We start from the raw sequence: 21,751 nt of genomic DNA, 5'->3' as shown, positions 1-21,751 counted from the left end.
AGAGAGAGAAGCAGACTCCCCATGGAGCTGGGAGCCCGATGTGGGACTCGATCCTGGGACTCCGGGATCATGACCTGAGCCGAAGGCAGTAGTCCAACCAACTGAGCCACCCAGGCGTCCCTTGATTCGTTTTCTAAGTTTAAAAATTTGCTAGAGAAGGTTTGGGAGAATGGATATGCACCTAAATGTTAATATTGGGAAGTGGCTAAAGGAATCCAGGCAGCTGCGTAAATGCTCTGTGCTGGTTTCCTTGGCGGGGGGTGGGGTGGGGGGGGATATCAACAGTTCATTACTTTTTAAAAATTTAAAAAGTAATCTCTACCACCTCGTGTGGGAGTGTAACTCACATCCCCCGCCCCCAGAGTAAGCCTCAAGCTGTACCTATTGAGCCAGCCATGTGCCCCTTGTTGCTTTTTATTGCTGAGTAGTAGTCTATGGTACACATATTCCAAAGTAAATTTCTTTAAAATGGACATAATAATTCCGCACTTACGGGGTGGTGAAAATTAACATAAAACTTTGTAAAGCATTTTTTAAATGGTAGCCGTATTAATGGTTACCTCTAGACTTTTATATTTCTTGCCCACATTTCCTAAATTATTTGCAATGGACAATATTTTCTATGGAAATTTGCTTAAAACAAAAACACCCTGGTAGAATCACTCTACGAACGTACCAAAAAGTGAAATCAAAGAATTGAAAGCAGGCGGAAAAGACGGAGCAATACGACCAATCACGGAGACTGCAACCACTCCTACCGACCACGCGGAGTTCTCCAGTCCTCGTGGCCGCTCTCCAGGACACCGTACTCTTCCGCTCCCAGAGGTCCCCGGCGGCGGAAGTTGTCACTTCCAGAGAGACGCTGCCCACGCCGTGCACCCGGCAGTAAGCTCGTCATGGCGATGGGAGGAGGTGGTGGCGTCCCGGAGCAGGAGGACTCCGTGTTATTCCGGCGCGGCACAGGCCAGGTGAGGTCTTGGAGGGCACCGCCTCCCGACGAGTGCCCCGAGCGGGCTCCCAGCGCCCTCCTCCCGGCCCCCGCGACTGGACGGGACCTGGCGGGTTCGCTGATTGCGGAGCCGTATTCCAGGTTTCTACGTCTTCACACGTTTGGGATGTTTTAGCCACGAGCTCCTTCCTCTTGCGGCTTGGACTCCCTGGTAGCTGAGAGACGATTCCCTACCTCACCTTGATCGTACCTTCATTTGTTCATTCTTTCTGATTGGGAAGTGGTCGGGAGGCGGACCAGTTAGGAGTCCGTTGAAATGATCCCCTTTTAGACCCAGGTGTTAGCAATGGAAAATAAAATACTTGGATTCCAGGTGTAGTTTGAAGTCAAGAGGTACTGTGGGTTTTGCACATGGAATCGATAATGGAGATTTGAGAAAGGTAAGTCAAGGGTAATTTCAAGATTGTCCCGAACTGAAATTGCTTTTTACTCAGGTGTGCTTAGGAAGACTGTAGGTAGAGAAGGTTTGTAAGGGGGAAGATCAGCCTTGGGTAAAATCTGATTGGAGTGAGTTTGGAGCGGGAGAGAAGAAAATAAAGGGAAAATTTATAAATAAATATTTCAAGTTGTAAATAGAAGGTAGAGAAATTGGCCAGTAGATGGAGGGGCACTGAAATAAACAGGATTCTCAATTTTGTTTTTTGTTTGTAAGGTGAGAGAAACCTGTTTCAACATTTTGTGGGCTGGTGGGAAAGATCCAGTAAGGACTGAAAACTTGGTGACACAAGAGACAGAAATGTCGAAGCCCTGTTCTAAAATAGCTAAGAGAGGATGGATTTGGCCTTTGTTAGAAACACTGACAGTTAATATTGTGGTAATTATGTGCATAGAGACCTTTGTGGTTGGACAGATTTGTCAAAGTTCTCTTTTGATTGTGGCTGTGTTCAGTAAAAGAAGTAAAGTCATCAGCTAGAAGTGAGAGGGGACAAAATGTTGGAGATTTGAGCAGAGAGAGCCGAAACTAGGGATAGAGAATGAGTGTTGGACTAGGGAAATGTAGTGGAAGTGTTGCTAGGCCACGTTGATGGTCTACTTGAGATTTGTGGTCATGAGTATAAAGGGGACTAGGCAGCATAATTGTATTTTTCTCCAGCTAAGTTCAATTCAGGTGTGTGAGGGCAGGCACAGAGTGAATTAAGAGTTGAAATTAAAAGGGCTGTAGTTTGGGGGCGCCAGGGTGGCTCAGTGGGTTAAAGCCTCTGTCTTCGGCTCAGGTCATGATCCCAGGATCCTGTTAGGAGGCCAACATCAAGCTCCCCATCAGTGGAGAGCCTCCTCCTTCTGCCCCTTCCCTCACTTGTACTCTCACTCTCTTTCTCTATCCTAAATAAAGCTACAGCCAGGGGGCTGTATCTTTACCGAGATACAATGGAAATGTCTTGATAATTGGCCATGGAATTTAAGCTGGCTAAGAAATGGAGTGAGGGTTCTTAGAGTAGGAGTTTAAAAAGTTGGAGGATCAGTGTTTTGTCCCCATGAGATGGAATGATTGCCATCATCCACCTACTAGGAGTAAGTTGCAGAGGCTAGAAAGTGATAGTTGTGGAAAGTAGGATTCTTTTTTTTTTTTTTTAAGATTTTATTTATTTATTTGACAGAGAGAGATCACAAGTAGACGGAGAGGCAGGCAGAGAGAGAGAGAGAGGGAAGCAGGCTTCTTGCTGAGCAGAGAGCCCGACGCGGGACTCGATCCCAGGACCCTGAGATCATGACCTGAGCCGAAGGCAGCGGCTTAACCCACTGAGCCACCCAGGCGCCCCGGAAAGTAGGATTCTTTTTTTTTTTTTTTTTTTTTTTCAATTCCAGTATACTCAACGTACAGCGTAATATTAGTAACGTACAGTGTAATATTTCATATGTACACTATAGTGGTTCAATACTTCTCTACATTACTCAGGGCTTATCATGGTAAGTTTACTCTTAATCCCCTTCACCTATTTCAGCCATCTCCCCAGCCACCTCTCCTCTGGTAACCATCAGTTTGTTCTCAATAGTTAAGAGTCTGTTTCTTAGTTTGTCTCTTTTTTTCCCCCCTTCGTTTGTGTTTTTTTTTTTGTTCTTTTGTTGCTTTGTTTTTTTTTGTTTTTTTTTGTTTTTTTTTTAAAGATTTTATTTATTTATTTGACAGAGAGAAATCACAAGTAAGCAGAGAGGCAGGCAGAGAGAGAGGAGGAAGCAGGCTCCCTGCTGAGCAGAAAGCCCGATGCGGGGCTTGAACCCAGGACCTGGAATCATGACCTGAGCCGAAGGCAGTGGCTTAACCCACTGAGCCACCCAGGCGCCCCTGTTGCTTTGTTTTTTAAGTAGGCTCCACACCCAACATGGGGCTTGAACTGACTACCCTGAGATCAAGAATTGCATCCTCCACCAATTGGGCCAGCCGGGTGCCTCCTTGTCCTTTGTTTTGTTTCTTAAATTCCACATATTTAAGAGTGAGATCATACAGTATTTGTCTTTTTCTGACTGATGTATTTCACTTAGCATTATACTCTCTAGGTCTGTCTGTGTTGTTGCAAATGGCAAGACTTCATTTTTATAGCTAATAATACTCCATTGTTTATATAACCACATTATCTTTATCCATTCATCTATCGGTGGATACTTGGGCTGCCTCCATTATTTGGCTAAATAATGCTGCAGTAAATATAGAGGTGAAATGCCAATGGAAAAAAATTCAGGACAACGTAAAGAGGCAGAAAGGCATTTATTCAATGCTCATGGGTTAGAAGAACAAATATTGTTAAAATGTCTATACTACTGAAAGCAATCTACAGATTTAATACCATCCCTGTCAAAGTACTAACAGTATTTCTCACAGAACTAGAACAAATAATCCTAAAATTTGTGTGGTAATACAGAAGACCTTGAATAGCCAAAGTAATCTTGAAATAGAAAAGTGAAACTGAAGGTATCAGAATTCCAGATTTCAAGATATATAACAGATTGGTAGTAATTAAAATAGTATGGTACTGGCATAAAAATACATAGCTCAATGGAATAGAACAGAAAACCCCAAAATAAGTGCACAATTGTGTGGTCAATTAATCTTTCACCAAGGAGGAATGAATGTACAATGGAAAAAAAAAACAACTCTTCTACAAATGTGGTAGAAAAACTGGACCACTTTCTTTCTCCATACACAAAAATAAACTCAAAATGGATTAGACACCTAATGTGAGATCTGAAACCATACAAATCCTTGAAGAGAGCATAGGCAGTAATCTCTCTGACATTGGTCATAGCACCATTTTTTTAGATAAGTCTCCTGAGACAAGCAAAATAAAAGCAAAAGTTTTTGGAACTACATCAGAAAAAAAGTTCCTGTAGAGCAAAGAAAACAATCATCAAAACTAAAAGGCAACCAATGAATGGGAGAGGGTATTTGCAAATGACATATCCAATAAAGGATTAGTATCCAAAATATGTGAAGAACTGATAGAACTCAATACCCAGCAAACAATCCAATTTAAAAATGGGCAGAAGAGGGGCGCCTGGCTGTGTGAGTGAGTAGAACATATGACTCTTTAACTCACTGTTGCGAGCTCATCCATTGGTGGATGTAGAGCTTACTTTAAAAAATTAACTAAAAATTAAGAAAAGAATGGGCAGAAGACATGAACAGACATTTCCAAAGAAGAAGACAGATGCCATATGAAAATAAGCACAGCATCACTCATCACAAAGGAAATGCAAATCAAAACCATAATGAGGGGTGCCTGGCTGGCTCAATGGGTAGAGTAAGTGACTCTGGATCTTGGAGTCATGAGTTGACCCCATGTTGGGCACAGAGTTTACTTTAAAAAAAAAAAAAAATACCATCTCACCTGTCATAATGGCTAAAATTTTAAAAAAGTGTGTGTGAGGCTGTGCAGAAAAAGGAACCCTCTTGCACTGTCAGTGGGAATGCAAATTGGTCCATCCGTGGAACACAGTATAAAGGTTCCTCAAAAAATTAAAAATACAACTACCTTAAGAGGTAGGAATTGCACTACAGGGTATTTACTCCAAAAAAGACAAAAACTCTAAGTCAAAGGGATATATGCACCCCTAGGTTTATAGCAGCATTATTTATACTAGCCAAATTGGAAGCAGTCCAAGTGTCCATTGATCTGTGAATGGATAAAGAAGATGCAGTATGTATATACAATGGAATATTACATAGTCCTAAAAAGGAATGAAGTCTTTCCATTTACAACAACATGCATAGAGCTAGAGAGTATAATGCTAAGTGAAATAGGAAAGTGAAATAGGAAAATAGTGTATGATTTGATTTTTTTTATTTATTTGACAGAGAGACAGCGAGAGAGGGAACATAAACAGGAGGAGAGGGAGAAGCCGGCTTCCCACTGAGCAGGGAGCCTGATGCAGGCCTTGATCCCTGGACCCTGGGATCATGACCCGAGCCAAAGACAGATGCCCCTGATTTGACCCTTATGTGGAATTTAAGAAACCAAACAAACGGGTGCCTGGGTGGGTTGGTTGGTAAATCGTCTGACTCTTGATCTCAGCTCAGGTCTCTATCTCAGGTGAGTTCAAGCCCCACATTGGGCTCCATGCTAGGCCTGGAGCCTACGTTTAAAAAAAAAGGGGGGGGGGGGAGAAAGAGAAAACAAAGGAAAAACACAAACCAAGAAAGGCTCTTTTTTTTTCTTTTCTTTTTTTTTTTTTTTCAAGAAAGGCTCTTAACTAGAGAGAACAAACTGATGGTTAGGAGAGGTAGGTGGGGGTATGGGGATTAAAGAATATACCTATGATGAAATGAAATGATTGTTAAACATAAGGGTGCATATATCCTTTCAAGTTAGTGTTTAGTGTTTTTGTATTCTGTGGGTATATATTCAGTGTGGTTACTGGATCACAGGGGGTGAGTAGTTTTATTATTAATTTTTTGTGTAATCTTCATACTGTTTTCCATGGTGGCTGGTCCAATTTGGATTGTCACCAACAGTACAGGAGGATTCCTTTTTCTGCCCATCTTTACCCACACTTGTTTCTTGTGTTCTTGATTTTAGCCATTATAACAGGTGTGAGTTGATATCTCCTTGGGGTTTTGGTTTGGATTTGCCTGATGATGAGAGATGTTAAGCATCTTTTCATGTGTGTTTTGGCCCTCTGTGTCTTCTTCCAAGAAATATCTACTCATCTCTGCTGCCCAGGAAGAGTAGGATTCTTTAAACCAAGTTTATGGAAAGCTTGTGTTATTGATTATTATAAGTAAGAACCATATCAGTTAGTGGCTGCTGTTGGGTGTACAAGATCGTTGGTAGGAAGGAGTTTATTTAATGACCTGCAATGATAGGATATTGGAAGGATCATGGGTTTTTCAATGATCAGGAATGACAGGGGTAGATTGCAAAGAGGTACTGAGATATAAATCTCAAAATGAGGAAAGGTGACTCAGATGGCTGTAGATGATCGCATAAAGAGGAATAATAGACAGTGGAGTCTGGTAACAGGATTTTTAAAACAGTTTTCAGGAAGGAAGGAGGAAGGAAAATCTGGAAGTGGGTGTGAGGAGAAGGAAGATTGCTTTCCCATCTGTGGTACAATAATTTGAGGGATATGAAGGGGGAAAATACTTCATTTGAATGTCTGTAAGGAAAGAAGCATCTTTGGGGAAAGCTAGATTTTTTTTTTTTTTTAAGATTTTATTTATTTGACAGAGAGAGGCACAGCAAGAGAGGGAACACAAGTGGGGGAGTGGGAGAGGGAGAAGCAGGCTTCCCACTGAGCAGGGAGCCCGATGTAGAGCTTGATCCTAGGACTCTGGGATCATGACCTGAGCCGAAGGCAGACACTTAACAACTGAGCCACCTAGGCACCCCAAAGCTAGATTTTAAAACAAGAAGATAAAGAGAATATTCAGAGAAGAGGTTAAAGATACTGGGAGCAGGATTTGCTGATTACTCAAGAGATCACAACAGAAGTGTCAGCAATTGAGAATTATAGAAGATGGCAGAATTGAGGAGTACCTTGGGAAACCTAGGCTACTACTACTGGTAACCGAGAAACAGATACATAAAGACAGTGCTTATGTCCTGTTCTGGTGGCTATTGTGTAACAAATCACCCAAAACATAGTAGCTTGAAACAGTAATAATGGTGGGGTGCTAGGGTGGTTCAGTTGGTTTAGTTGCTTAGTGCAGAGCCCGACATGTGGCTCTATCCCACAGCCCCAAGATGATGAACAGAGCTGTAACTGAGAGTCAGATGCTTAGGTGGCTCAGTCGGTTGGGCATCCAGCTGTTGATTTTGGCTTGGGGCTTGATTTTGGGATCAGGCTGCTTGCTCAGCACCGAGTCTGCTACTCTCTCTCTCTGTCTGCTCCTCACCCCACTCTTATGTGCACACACACTCTCTTTTAGTGTCTCTCACTCAAATAAATGGATAAATCTTTTTAAAAGGAGGGAGGGATGCCTGGGTGGCACAGTCATTAAGTGTCTGCCTTCGGCTCAGGTCATGATCCCAGGGTCCTGGGAGGAGCCCTGCATTGGGCTCCCTGCTCAGTAGGAAGCCTGATTCTCCCTCTCCCACTCCTGCCTGTGTTTCCTCTCTCTCTGTGTCCCTCTCTATCAAATAAATAAATAAAAACTTTAAAATAAAATCTTAAAAAAAAAAAAGTCAGGCACTGACTGAGCCACCCAGGTGCCCCAACAGCCATTTCTTTTCTTTGTGATCTCAGTGTGTGGGCTGGTTTGGATTTCCTAATACCCCTTTATAGTCCTTCCCTCTCACTCCTCCTCTTCTCCCATTCCCCCAATAACTGCTGGATCACATTTTCTGTTACCACAGATTAGTATGCATTTTCTAGAATTTTATAAACATGAAATCTAGGTTAGCTTCCTTTATTCATAATAGTTATTTTGAGTTTCACACATTTTGTTGTACATACTAGTTGTTCATTCCTTTTTTACTGCTATAGTGCCTCACTGCATTAATATACTGTGATTTGTTTATCCATTCACTTGTTCATGGACACTTGGATTGTTTTCATTTGGGGACTATTACTAATAGAGCTGCTGTATTAGTGGAGAAGACTTGTATGTACCTAAACTTTCATTTCTCTTGGAAATGTACTCATGGAGTAGTTGTATTTTAACTTTTTAATAAGCTGCCTTGGCGTGGGGGTACCTGGCTGGTCCAGTCATTAGAACATGTGACTCTGGGTCATGAGTTCAAACCCCCATGATGATGTGTTGCCCACTTTAAAAAAAAGGGGGGGGGAGCTGCCTTGGGAGCACCCTACTATTTGTTAAATGGGATGCTACCCATTGGATAAATTCAGTATGGCCTTTAAAAAAGGGAGGGTGTGAAGCTCTTCTTTCAGAGTGATTGTACCATGTCACATATTGACTAGTAATGTGTGACGTTCCCGTATTTTCCACATCCTTTTTAATATTTGGATTGGTAGTTCTTGTTAACTTAAGACATTCTAATGTAGTGCCATCTCAAGATTTTATTTATTGTTCTAAAGTTTGTGTTTGTTTGTTTTTTTAAAGTAATCTCTGCATCCAGCATGGGACTCAGAAACTCACAACTCCACCAGCCAGGCACCCCTAGCTTATTATTTTAGTTAGGATTTCCTTAATGACTGATGATATTGATTGTCATTTTATGTGCTTATTTGCTACGTATTTACTATCTTCTTTGACAAAGTGCTGAGACCGTTTGTCTTTTGTTATCTATTTACTTATTTATTTATATGGGAGAACACAAGCAGAGGAAGGGGGAGAAGAGGGTGAGGGAGAAGAGCACTCCCCATTGGGCATGGAGCCCAGCATGGTGCTCCATCTTGGAATCCTGAGATCATGACTTGAGCCAGAGTCAGATCTTTAACCACCTAAACCACCCAATTTTTAAATTGGATTTTGTTGATATTTGCAAGTTCTCCAAATATGCTAGATACAAAATCTTCACTAGGTCGATAATTCACAGATATTTTCTCCCAGTTTGTGGCTTTCTTTTTCAGTCTCTTAACATTGTCTCTTTTAGGAATAGGAATTCTTCATTTTGCTAAAATCTAATTTTTCAGGGTGTTTTTTTCCCAGTGTTCTTTTTGTGTAGGCAAACTAAGGTCACGGGGTTTTTTCTCCTAAGTCTTACAGTTTTGTTTTACATTTCTGTGATCCATTATGAATTAATTTTTGAGTATGGCTCAAGATAGGGATGCAAATTCTTTTCTCTGGGTAAGAGTTTCCAATTGTTTCAGCACCATTTGTTGACACTACTATGCTTTCTCTACTAAATTGCATCTGTACCTTTGTTTCAAATCAGTCATATGTGTGTGGGACTATTTATGACTCAGCTTTATTAAACATTAGTCTATTTATCTATCTTGTGCTAATAACAGACTTTTTAAAAAAATATTTATTTATTTGACAGAGAGAGATCACAAGCAGGTAGAGAGAGCAGAGAGCTGAGCAGAGAGCCCAATGTGGGGCTCAATCCCAGGACCCTGGGATCATGACCCGAGCCGAAGGCAGAGGCTTTAACCCACTGAGCCACCCAGGCGCTCCTTCAATGGACAATGGAATGACAATTTTAGAACACTGAAAGCAAACCACCTGCATATCCAGTTTTTGATAACTATAACTTCACAGTACATCTTGAAGTCAGATACATTAAATCCTCCAGCTTTGCTTTGCTTTTTCAAAATTGTTTCGGCTAGGGGCACCTGGGTGCCCTTAGTGGGTTGAGCATCTGCCTTCCACTCAAGTCATGATCTCAGGGTCTTGAGATCGAGTCCCATGGGCTCCCTGTTCAGTAGGGAGACTGCTTCTCTCTCTCTCTCTCTCTAATAAATAAACAAAATCTTATAAAAAGAAAAAAAAGTTGTTTTGGCTATTCTAGGTCCTTTGTATTTCCATTTGAGTTTTAGAATCAGCTTGTCAATTTAATAGATGTTGACCCTTGAACAGTATTGGTTTGAGCTGCGCAGGTCCACCTGTATGTGAATTTTTTTGCCATAAATACAGTACAGTAATATAAATGTATTTTCCTTAGGATTTTAATATTTAGTTTACTTCAGTGTAAGAATACAGCATATAGGGGCGCCTGGGTGGCTCAGTGGGTTAAAGCCTCTGCCTTCAGCTCAGGTCATGATCTCAGGGTCCGGGGATCAAGCCCTGTATCGGGCTCTCTGCTCGGTGGGGAGCCTGCTTCCCCCTCTCTCTCTGCCTGCCTCTCTGCCTACTTGTGATCTCTGCCTGTCAAATACATAAATAAAATCTTTTTTAAATTTTTAAAAAGAATACAATATATAATACTTTTATCTAATGTGTGTTAATGGGCTGTTCATGTTACCTGTAAGGCTTCTTTCGGGTCAGCAGTAGGCTATTAGTGGTTAAGGTTTTGGCAGGTCAAGTTATACACAGGGGTGCTTGGTTGGCTCAGTCAGTAGAGCATGTGACTCCTGATTTTGGGTCGTGACTTCAAGCCCATGTTAGGTATGGAGTCTGCTTTTAAAAAAAAAAAGTTATACACAAATTTTTGCCTGGGGGGCAGTAGAGGGGGGTAGAGAGGAGTTGGTACCCCTAATCCTCCCCATCTGTTGTTCAAGGGTCACATGTACTTTACTTTTCTCTTAAAACTGCAATTATATATATTTGATGCTAACAGCATTGGGTTTATTTTTTTATTTTTTTTAAAGATTTTATTTATTTATTTGACAGACGGAGATCACAAGTAGGCAGAGAGGCAGGCAGAGAGAGAGGAGGAAGCAGGCTCCCCGCTGAGCAGAGAGCCCGATGTGGGGCTCGATCCCAGGACCCTGGGATCATGACCTGAGCTGAAGGCAGAGGCTTTAACCCACTGAGCCACCCAGGCGCCCCAAGGGTTTATTTTTTTTTAACCCAAGATTTCCCTGTTCATATCTTAGTTGGATGAAGCTTATTTTCAGTAGATTCCTCTGCAAAGACTAGTTGTGTTCTTGCACATTGTAAGTTAGTCTTGGTACTTGAACGATAGGTAGGGTGTATCACAAGATCCTTGGCTTATACTTTCTCTCATAAATTTCTTTTGGGGGGGGGGGATTTTTATTTATTTATTTATTTATTTGACAGACAGAGATCACAAGTGGGCAGAGAGGTAGGAGAGAGCGAGGGGGAAGCAGGCTCCCTGCTGAGTGGCATCCTGAATGTGGGGCTTGATCCCAGGACCCTGAGATTATGACCTGAGCCGAAGGCAGACGCTTAACCCACTGAGCCACCCAGGCACCCCATTTTTCTCATAGATTTCTATAGGACAGTCTAATACTGATTTTCTTTATCTTGTAAATGACTTGATCTTTTTGTTTATAGGCTGTAAGGTTTTTTTAGAGTTTTTTGTTTGTTTTGTGTTTTTAGGCTTTATTCTTCAGGGACCCCCCATTTATACATAATTTAAATATTCTTTGCTAGTCACTCATATTTATCATTTCACTTCTTGTTTTTCTTTCTTTCTCTCAGCTTTTCCTTGGGACCACTTAAGTCTTCAGTCAAATGTGTTTTTCTTTGGTTACTTTGTAGCCAACATTACTGTTTCTTCCATTTCTTTCTTGATTTTAACTCTTGATTCAAATCTTGCCCTTTTGCCGTTTTGTCATCTAAGTTTTTTATTTTTATTTTTTTAAAAATATTTTATTTATTTGACAGAGATCACAAGTAGGCAGAGCAGCAGGCAGAGGCGGGGCGGGGGGAGCAGACTCCCCACCGAGCAGAGAGCCCGATGTGGGGCTCGATCCCAGGACCTCGAGATCATGACCTGAGCTGAAGGCAGAGGCTTTAACCCACTGAGCCATCCAGGCGCCTCCCATCTAAGTTTTTTAAATACTTGTTTTAAATCAGTTTGTGGATGCTAGTTTAAGAATATTTAATTTCAGTTGGGTGTTGTGTTTTCTTCTTTTTGTGATTGTTATTTGGGAAGTTTTATCAGCTAAAATATTTTTTATTGTAATAGCTTTGTATAAAATCTGAGGTGTCTTTAATTTTCATTTTGAAATGTCCTGTTTCCCTGATCTGACAATAACCATTGCCATGTGAGGATTTTGAGTTGCTTTGCGTTTTTACTTTTTTTTTTTTAAGATTTTATTTATTTATTGGATAGAGGGAGACACAGCCAGAGACACAATACAAGCAGAGGAAGTGGGAGAGGGAGAAGCAGACTTCCCGCTGAGCAGGGAGCTCAATCCCACAACCCTGGGATCGTGACCTGAGCCAAAAGCAGACAACCGCTGAGCCACCCAGGCGCCCCTATGTGTTTTACTTTTAAGAACACCCTCTCTGGGGGCACCTGGGTGGCTCAGTGGGTTAAGCCTCTGCCCTCGGCTCAGGTCATGATCTCAGGGTCCTGGGATCAAGCCCCACGTTGGGCTCTCTGCTCAGCAGGGAGCCTGCTTCCCCCTCCCCCTCTGCCTGCCTCTCTGCCTACTTGTGATCTCTCTCTCTCCCTCTCTATCAAGTAAATAAATAAAATCTTTTAAAAAAAGAAAAGAAAAGAAAAAGAACGCCCTCTCTGGGGCACGTGGGTGACTCAGTCATTAAGTGTCTGCCTTCAGCTCAGGTCATGATCCCAGTCCTGGGGTCAAGCCCCACATCGGATCAAGCCCCTGCTCAGTGGGAAGCCTGCTTTTCCCCTCTCCCTCTGCTGCTCCCCCTGCTTGTATTCCCTCTCAAGCTGTGTCTCTCTGTGTCCAATAAATAAATAAAAAAGAATGCCCTCCGCCTGGGTGGCCTAGCGGGTTAGGCCACTGCCTTCGGCTCAGGTCATGATCCCAGGGTGCTGGGATCGAGTCCCACATCGGGCTCCTTGCTCAGCGGGGAGCCTGCTTCTCTCTCTGCCTCTCCCTGCCACTCTGCCTGCTTGTACGCTGTCTCTCTCTGACAAATAAATAAATAAAATCTTCAAAAAAAAAAGAAAAAAAAAAAAAGAATGCCCTCTCCAAGGGCACGTGGGTGGCTCAGTCCTCCGACATCAGGCTCCCTGCTCAGTGGGGAGCCTGCTTCTCCCTCTCCCTCTGCCTACCTCTACCTCCCCTCTGCTTGGGTTCGCTCTCTCCCTGTCCTGTTCTGTCAAATAAATAAATTAAAATATTTAAAAATAAATAAAACAAAATGAAAATTGATTAGTCACTATTAATAATTTATAACCTTAAACATTTTGAGAATTTTTTAAATAAAGATTTTATTTATTTTTTTTGAGAGAGAGAATGAGAAAGAAAGAGAGAGCATGGGAACAGGGAGGGTCAGAGGGAGAAGCAGACTCCCCACCAAGCAGGGAGTCCAATGTGGGACGCCATCCCGGGACTTCAGGATCATGACCTGAGCTGAAGTCAGTCGCTTAACCAACTCAGCCACCCAGGCGCCCCGAGAATTTTTTTAATAATCTAGACATACTGGGGCGCCTGGGTGGCTCAGTGGGTTAAGCCGCTGCCTTCGGCTCGGGTCATGATCTCGGGGTCCTGGGATCGAGCCCCGCGTCGGGCTCTCTGCTCGGCAGGGAGCCTGCTTCCTCCTCTCTGTCTGCCTGCCTCTCTGCCTGCTTGTGAGCTCTCTCTGTCAAATAAATAAATAAATAAATCTTTAAAAAAAATAAATAAATAATCTAGACATACTATAAGTCAAGGGGGAAAGAATATTTTTTAGACCTCAGATTCTATGGTCAGGCTAGCATTACTGTAGTCTGTATAAAGTCAAGGTAATGGCCAAGTACTTTCCCACACTGCCAAGCTAAACCATTTATCGGCTCATAAAAAGGATTGAAACACAAGTTACCCTTAGACATACTTATTCATTAAATTGTGGAGCATTCACTTTTCAGCATACCTCTTAGAGCATTTACATAGGTCTAGCTTTGGGGGTAATGTCACATACTAAGTAGGTAGGTTTTCTTTAGTTTTATTTAGGATTTTAAAGACCTATTTTTAGTGTAATTTCATTATGTCTGGAGTAAGATGGCTCTTGATACTATCTAACATACATTTTGATGAAATCCATATAAACGTTTTTGTTCTTTACCCTTCCCAGAGTGATGATTCTGACATTTGGGATGATACAGCATTGATAAAAGCTTATGATAAAGCTGTGGCTTCGTTTAAGGTATGAAATATTTACTAACTCATTTCCTTATTTCCTCATGTTAATCATTTGGTTAAAAAAAATTAGCTGATAACATACTTAAAGTGTTAATGTACGTATCACTCAGTTCTAATTTTGAAGACCAGTAGATACCATTGCTTAATTAACTTACCGTCGGATAATCTTCCTTTAAAGGTAGGCAGGTTCTCTGTATGTCATCCCTTTAGCAAAGGCAACTGGAGTAGAATTTTAAACACTAATTACTTTTAATGTGTTTGCATTGTATCAAACAATAGAAGTCCTCTTATTCAGATTAGCAGAAGGGCAGCCTGAATTATAATGTCCATTTAACAAGCCTTCACTGAAATAACAATGATAAATATCAGTAGTGCTATAATTAGTACTTGGAGAATGTGTACAGCATTTTAGGCACCATTCTACTTGCTGTGCTTACTTTAAATTAATCTTCCCCAAATCCTGTGAGTTGATTATCAAGTGTTCCTGCTGGTAGGAATATACTATTCTTTTAGGGGCTGTAGTCTCTTTTTGTAGCCCAAACAAGACATTTACACAGTTGTCTGCCATTATCACTTTCCCTACCAAGTGAGGTATTTGTTTTGTTTTGTTTTGTTTTTAAGATTTTATTTATTTATTTGACAGAGAGAGATCACAAGTAGACGGAGAGGCAGGCAGAGAGAGAGAGAGAGGGAAGCAGGCTCCCTGCTGAGCAGAGAGCCCGATGCGGGCCTCGATCCCAGGACCCTGAGATCATGACCTGAGCCGAAGGCAGCAGCTTAACCCACTGAGCCACCCAGGCGCCTGGTATTTGGTTTTTTTGAGCACCATGCATGGGCCTTCAGTAGTCCAGGCAAAGAGCATATCCTCAGACCACCAGGTACAAAGTCCGCTTCTTTCCCTCAGTCACTCCTGTAGCATGAGGTAAAGATCAAACCTGTATATCATCCTTGAAGCTGAATTCAGATTTGTCAGCAATGCTTTACAGTATACCCTTAGAGTAGAAGCATACTAGTGTGGGGACGCCTGGGTGGCTCAGTTGGTTAAGCAGCTGCCTTCGGCTCAGGTCATGATCCCAGCGTCCTGGGATCGAGTCCCACATCGGGCTCCTTGCTCAGCAGGGAGCCTGCTTCTCCCTCTGCCTCTGCCTGCCACTCTGTCTGCCTGTGCTCGCTCTCTCCCTCTCTCTGACAAATAAATAAATAAAATCTTTAAAAAAAAAAAAAAAAAAAGAAGCATACTAGTGTGGGGTTCTGTAAAATGCAGGTTAAAGTAGGGCTCAGTATTGGATGGAATTAACATTATTGCAGAGGGAAGTAGTCTGAGTAGAGGAAAAAATAGTGTGCGTTTATTTATTTTTAAAGATTTTTATTTTAGAGAGTATGAGGAGGAGGTGGGGCAGAGGGAGAGGGAGAGAGAGAATCCCAAGCAGAACCCAGAGTGGGATTCAGTCTCACAACCCTGAGATTATAACCTGATTTGAAACCAAGAGTCAGGGGCACCTGGGTGGCTCAGTGGGTTAAAGCCTCTGCCTTCGGCTCAGGTCATGATCCCAGGATCCTGGGATCGAGCCCCGCATCGGGCTCTCTGCTCAACGGGGAGCCTGCTTCCTCTTCTCTCTCCGCCTGCCTCTCTGCCTGCTTGTAATCTCTGTCTGTCAAATAAATAAACAAAATCTTTTTTTTTTTTTTTAAAGATTTTATTTATTTATTTGACAGATCACAAGCAGGCAGAGAGGCAGGAAGAGAGAGAGGGGGAAGCAGGCTTAACCCACTGAGCCACCCAGGCACCCCTAAATAAACAAAATCTTAAAAATAAATAAATAAATAAACCAAGAGTCAGATACTTAACCGACTGAGCCATGCAGGCGCCCCGATATTTACTTTTAATTGTGTTGAGTGTGAAGTAAATGTGAAGAAAAGAAATTGGTAATTGGAAATGTTGGATTAAATGAAGGAGAAATGTCACCTGAATAATAGCTTTAAAAGTCTGCTGGCATAGAGGTTATAATGGAATTAATAGGAATAGATGATCCTAAGCAGGTAAAGAAGGGTGGACAGTTCTTTTCAGGAATGCCCAAGTTTAAGACTTGATCAGAGAGGTAATAAAGCATTAGAGCCTCTGCATTGCTATATCCAAAATGTCATGAATTTCAAGACAAATGATTAGCAGAATATAATGTTACTGAAAGGATGAGAGTGAGGACTTAATTAAAGGGGTCCTTAGAGGGATGCTTGGGTGGCTTAGTTGTTAAGGGCCTGCCTTCAGCTCAGATGATGATCCATGGGTCTGGGGATCGAGTCCCACATTGGACTCCTTGCTCAGCAGGGAGCCTGCTTCTCCCTCTGCCTGCCACTCCCCCCTGCTTGTGCGCTCACTCCCTGTCTCTCTCTCTCTCTCTCTCTCTGAGAGATAAATGAATCTTTAAAAAATAAATAAAATAAATAAAAGGGTCCTTAGAGCTGATAGCTCTATGATGCCTTCCAGAATAGTTTTTGTATTGTGTGGGATGACGGAAAGAGGAAATAGAAGCTATCTGAGTTGATGGGACCTTCAGACCAGCTTATGGTGACTGACTTCTTTTGTTACACTTCTTTGATGTTTTACCCTGTAACACGAACATTTGTATTCTTGTTTTCATAGCACGCTCTAAAGAATGGTGACATTTCTGAAGCTTCAGATAAACCAAAAGGCACACCTAAAAGAAAACCTGCTAAGAAGAATAAAAGCCAAAAAAAGAATGCTACAACACCCCTGAAGCAGGTTATTTTTAAACATTGAGATTTAACTTCAAAGAATTTGTTGCCGTTTTTAAGAATAGTGTAAAATATTTTTAACTTAAATGATTAGTATAGTGTTTTCCATTGACAGGTAATCACAAAATTCTAAAATAGCTATTAAACTTTCTATAGTTTAGGAACATGAGTGTTAATAAAAGTATACTGAATTGGTTGGGAATTATCCATTGAAGATTGTGTTTACTTTATGTGAGGGGTGTGGTAGAGGAACCCAGTGCTATTTGAGAGGAGTACTACAGAACCCTAATCTGAATTGGCAGTGTTCTACTTAAGCTGAGAGATGGCTCTGCTTTCTTATCCCCCCACTTTGGACCACACATTCTATGGTCCCTTGAACTAATACCCAGGAACCAAATATTCTGGGTGGAATCAGATCTCCTATTTAAAATAGTAGACCCGAAAGCTAAATATTTTAGTGTCTCATCAGTTCCTTTAGTTTTATCATTACCAAGGGGGAAGAGAGCTAACATTTGATAAGCTCTCCCTGTGTCCTGGGTCACAGCACAGGACACTTTACACGCTTTCCCCCTTTCTGTTCTTTACAGCAAATACATGAGGTAGATTTTGTTGTAATTACTTAACAGATGAGGAAAATGAGACTTAAAGAGATTAAGAAACTTGTCCGTGATTATATAAATGGCAGAATTTATATGGCACATCTGTGGCTTGATGATATAAACAGAATTATATTGGAAATTCATACTTACATGTTTTTGGCCCCAAACCTTTTTATATGATTCTGCATTCCGGATGAGTTAACTGGAGACTGTCCCCTTCACAACCTACCATACCCTACCTAAACAAGATTGCAGTTCATCCTCTTTAAAAGAAGTATGTGAGTGTATGTGTCTTTGGTTTCTTTTATAGTGGAAAGTTGGTGACAAATGTTCTGCCATTTGGTCAGAAGACGGCTGCGTTTACCCAGCTACCATTGCTTCAGTTGATTTTAAGAGAGAAACCTGCGTTGTGGTTTATACCGGATATGGAAATAGGGAGGAGCAAAATATGTCTGATCTACTTTCCCCAGCCTCTGAAGTAGCTAATAATATAGAACAGAATGCTCAGGAGGTAAGGATACAGAGGGGGAGAAAAAAAGAATTCTTGGAAGCCAAGAGGGGATGAGAAACTAAATACTATAACTAGTTGTTAGTTTGATCTACTGAAGCACAAATTCTTTTTTTCGTTTGTTTGTTTTTTTAAGATTTTATTTATTTGACAGAGAGAAAAATCACAAGTAGGCAGAGAGGCAGAGAGAGAGGAGGAAGCAGGCTCCCCACTGAGCAGAGAGCCCGACGTGGGACTTGATCCCAGGACTCCGGGATCAGGACCTGAGCCAAAGGCAGAGGCTTAACCCACTGAGCCACCCTGAAGCACTAATTCTTTTTTAATGATACCTTTAGGGACGCCTGGGTGGCTCAGTGAGTTAAACGTTTGCCTTCAGCTCAGCTCGTGATCCCAGGGTCCAGGGATTGAGCCTCACATCGGGCTCCCTGCTCAGCAAGAGCCTGCTTCTGCTTCTCCTTCTGTCTGCTGCACCCTCTGCTTGTGCTCTCTGTCACACTTTCTCTCTGACAAATAAAATCTTTAAAAAAAAAAAAAAAAAGATACCTTTGTAACAAAAACACATCTGTTTTTTCTTTCTAAAGAATGAAAACGAGAGTCAAATTTCAACAGATGAAAGTGAGAACTCCTCCTCCAGGTCTCCTGGAAATAAACCCAATAACATCAAGTCAAAAGCTGCTCCATGGAACTCTTTTCTCCCTCCACCGCCCCCCATGCCAGGATCGGGACTGGGACCAGGAAAGGTACATTTCTACTCAGAAAAGTTTTCCGAGGAAATAGTTAAGAACTTTCCACTCCTCCGTTAAGTGAGTTTTAGCTTTTCTATGAGACTGTAATTTTCTGTAGATATTACGTATCTACACTTGAAAAAAATTTTTTTAATATTTATTTATTTATTTAACAGACAGAGATCACAAGTAGGCAGAGAGGCAGGCAGAGAGAGAGGAGGAAGCAGACTCCCTCCTGAGCAGCGAGCCCGATGTGGGACTCGATCCCAGGACCCTGAGATCATGACCTGAGCCAAAGGCAGAGGCTTTAACCCACTGAGCCACCCAGGCACCCCTTGAAAATTTTTTGTAAAGGAAATAAGGTAGTAATGTAATGCAGAGTATTTTATACTGAAAGACTTTCCCAACTATTTATGGAGGATTGCATGTTAGTCTGATGATTTAGTGAACTTAAGTTAGAAGGTATTACGGTGTTTTACGGTCAGCCGGGTGTTATGCTCTAGTTCCCCACATCACTTGGGTAAGTGTGTTAAAACTGGAGGAAAACACAGCATTTACATCTAATACAGATTAAATCCTAGGGTGCTCCCAGATTGTTCTGTAGAATAAAATGCAAATAATATTTTCCTATATGGTTCTTTCGGCTGTAAGTAATGAACTTAGAAAAGATTTTTACTGGGGCACCTGGGTGGCTCAGTCGATTAAGTGTCTGCTTTCAGCCCAGGTCATGATCTCAGGGTCCTGGGATCGAGCTCCGTGTCAGGTTCCCTGCCCAGGGGGGAGTCTGCCTCTCCCTCTGTCCCACTTCCCCATCTCCCGCTCATTCTGTCTCTCATATAAATTAATTAGTTCAATCTTTGGAGAAAAAAAAAGATTTTTATTTTAAGTTATGTCATGTGCATGTGTCCCTACCCAGTTGTTTTGTATAGAGCAGTGATTTCTTCACTGGAGGTTATAGTATTCAGGCAGCAATAATAATAAATTAAAAATCATGACTTACTAAAGCTTTTTCTGAAGATTTTCTGTGAGAGATTTCTTACTAGGTTTATATTATAATTTCTAGAATGATCAGACCTCTTAATTTATATATCATACTTTATTGGTCTCGGGGCTGGTTTTTCTTTTTTTTTTTTTCTTTTGGACAGGAAGTTGGATTTATTGGTGGGCATTGGTGAGCATGAATACAACAGGAGGGGGTAGTGTCAAGGTTCTCGTGAGTGCAGAGCCCTCCATTTGTCTGAAGGGCTATGGTTAGAGATGTATTTGACCCTACAGCCTTCTAAGATAAGCCACTTTTCAGATGCCATGTCTTCAAATTCATCTGCATTGAACTTAGTAAAGCCCCACTTCTTGGAGATGTGGATCTTCTGGCGTCCAGCGAACTTGAACTTGGCCCTGCGTAGGGCCCTGATCACATGCAGCTTGGTAGGGATGGACATGATGACTTGGCCAATGTGGACCCTGGCTGCTGTGACCTGGGGCTTTGCAAAGGCACCCCACATACCTGTCTGCAGCCTAAATTGGAGATAGCCATGAGGTCAGACCTCAAAATCTACTGGAAAGGGCTATCTCCAAGGTCCCTTAGGGCAACCCATACAATCAACAGGCTGCATACAGTACCAACGAGGCTACTGTTTGCAGCCATGGCGTGGTTTTCCTTATTACACGTGAGGTTTACTAATTTGTACAATATATGCTCTACAGTAATATGTAACTCAAAGGACATCCGTAAAAAGATTACACAGTTAGTAAAACTGTGGGGGAGATAGTCTTTTGTGATTTACATACCTTGGTAAATATATTATCTCTGATTTGTTAGGTAATTAGGCGTCTTTCTTAGTTTGACTTGATTTTCTGAATGTTTATATAGAAAGGAAATGAGGGATATCTAGATTTATGAGTCTTCACTATTTGGTATATGAAATTCTATTTCATCTTTTTTGATATGTATAATATATTATTCTTGGTGATTATTTTGACTCTTACGGCACTGAATCATTTTCCTCCTTTCATGTGTAAATGGGTACATTAATCTTCCTTTGGAATGTTCTTTATAGCCTGGTCTAAAATTCAGTGGCCCACCACCACCTCCACCACCACCACACTTCTTATCATGCTGGCTGCCTCCATTTCCTTCTGGACCACCAGTAAGTGCAAAAGAATTCAGATTAAACGTTGCTTTCATACATACTTAGGGATTTAGCAGCACATGGGTGATTGCGAAATGTCATTTTAGCCCATCCCTATGGTCAGATTCTAGTGGGTAACAATTGGAACCAAACCCCAGGTTTTTGTTTTTAATGCCCCTCTGCTACCCAGACTCAGTCCTCTTATTGGCCCCAACTCTGAGCCTTATATTCCTTCCTGTCAGAAATTGTATGTCATTCTATAGGGAGATGTCTCTTACTTAAAAGGATTTAATTGCACTGTAAGTAAGGATTAATCTTTTGCTCTTCCAGATATGCCTGGATGTTAACTTCACATAGACTGTGTGGGTATCTAATGGTAGACTTCTGGATATCAGCAGTAGGCTAGATACAAGACGCTTTTTAGCAAATTTGCATGTGTTCCAGTGGGGGCAGCGCAGTTGTTCTACCCAAGACCTTTACTTAACGTGCTGTCTGGGTGGTTTTTGAGTAAAACCATAGAAGTATGTATACATGTGATGTCTGGGTGGCTCAGTTGGTTGGACATCTGACTCTTGATTTTAGCTCAGGTCTATGATCTCAGGGTCATGGGACTGAACCCCACATCAGGCTCCATGTTCAGCATAGAATCTGCTTGAGATTGTTTTTCTCCCTCTGCCCCTACCCACCAGCACACGTGCTTGCGCTCTCTTTCTCTCTCTGAATAAATAAAATCTTAAAAAAAAAAAGTATAATATACTTGGTCTTTTACCCATAGATAATTAATGGAATGTAATAATAGTTCAAAAGTCAAAACAATACCTGACATTTTACATGATGTATCGTCCTTTGATTCTTTTTTTTTTTTTTTTTTTTAAGATTTTATTTATTTATTTGACAGAGAGAGATCACAAGTAGGCAGAGAGGGCAGGCAGAGAGAGAGGAGGAAGCAGGCTCCCTGC

At 41.6% G+C, this 21,751-nt stretch overlaps 1 protein-coding gene and 1 pseudogene across 4 annotated transcripts in view; one reads left to right on the top strand and one right to left on the bottom strand.

The window, feature by feature from the left end:
• Positions 1-820: 820 nt before the first annotated feature.
• The window catches only part of LOC125100503 (survival motor neuron protein), a 47,176-nt gene continuing 26,245 nt past the window's right edge, over positions 821-21,751 (top strand). For all 4 annotated transcript variants that reach the window (XR_007127571.1, XM_047730721.1, XM_047730719.1 and 1 more), the window contains exons 1-6: positions 821-968; positions 14,010-14,081; positions 16,719-16,838; positions 17,741-17,941; positions 18,520-18,678; positions 20,721-20,810. Coding sequence is in view for 3 of the 4 variants with exons in the window: in XM_047730721.1 (XP_047586677.1) it covers positions 897-968; positions 14,010-14,081; positions 16,719-16,838; positions 17,741-17,941; positions 18,520-18,678; positions 20,721-20,810 (714 nt within the window). In the remaining variant the exon portion in view is untranslated. The remainder of the gene's footprint in view (positions 969-14,009; positions 14,082-16,718; positions 16,839-17,740; positions 17,942-18,519; positions 18,679-20,720; positions 20,811-21,751) is intronic.
• On the bottom strand, positions 20,227-20,334 carry LOC125101456 (uncharacterized; annotated as a pseudogene).

This window comes from Lutra lutra, chromosome 5 (genome assembly GCF_902655055.1).
Source record: "Lutra lutra chromosome 5, mLutLut1.2, whole genome shotgun sequence".
NCBI lineage: Eukaryota > Metazoa > Chordata > Mammalia > Carnivora > Mustelidae > Lutra > Lutra lutra.
This window is presented reverse-complemented; position numbering and strand designations above follow the sequence as displayed.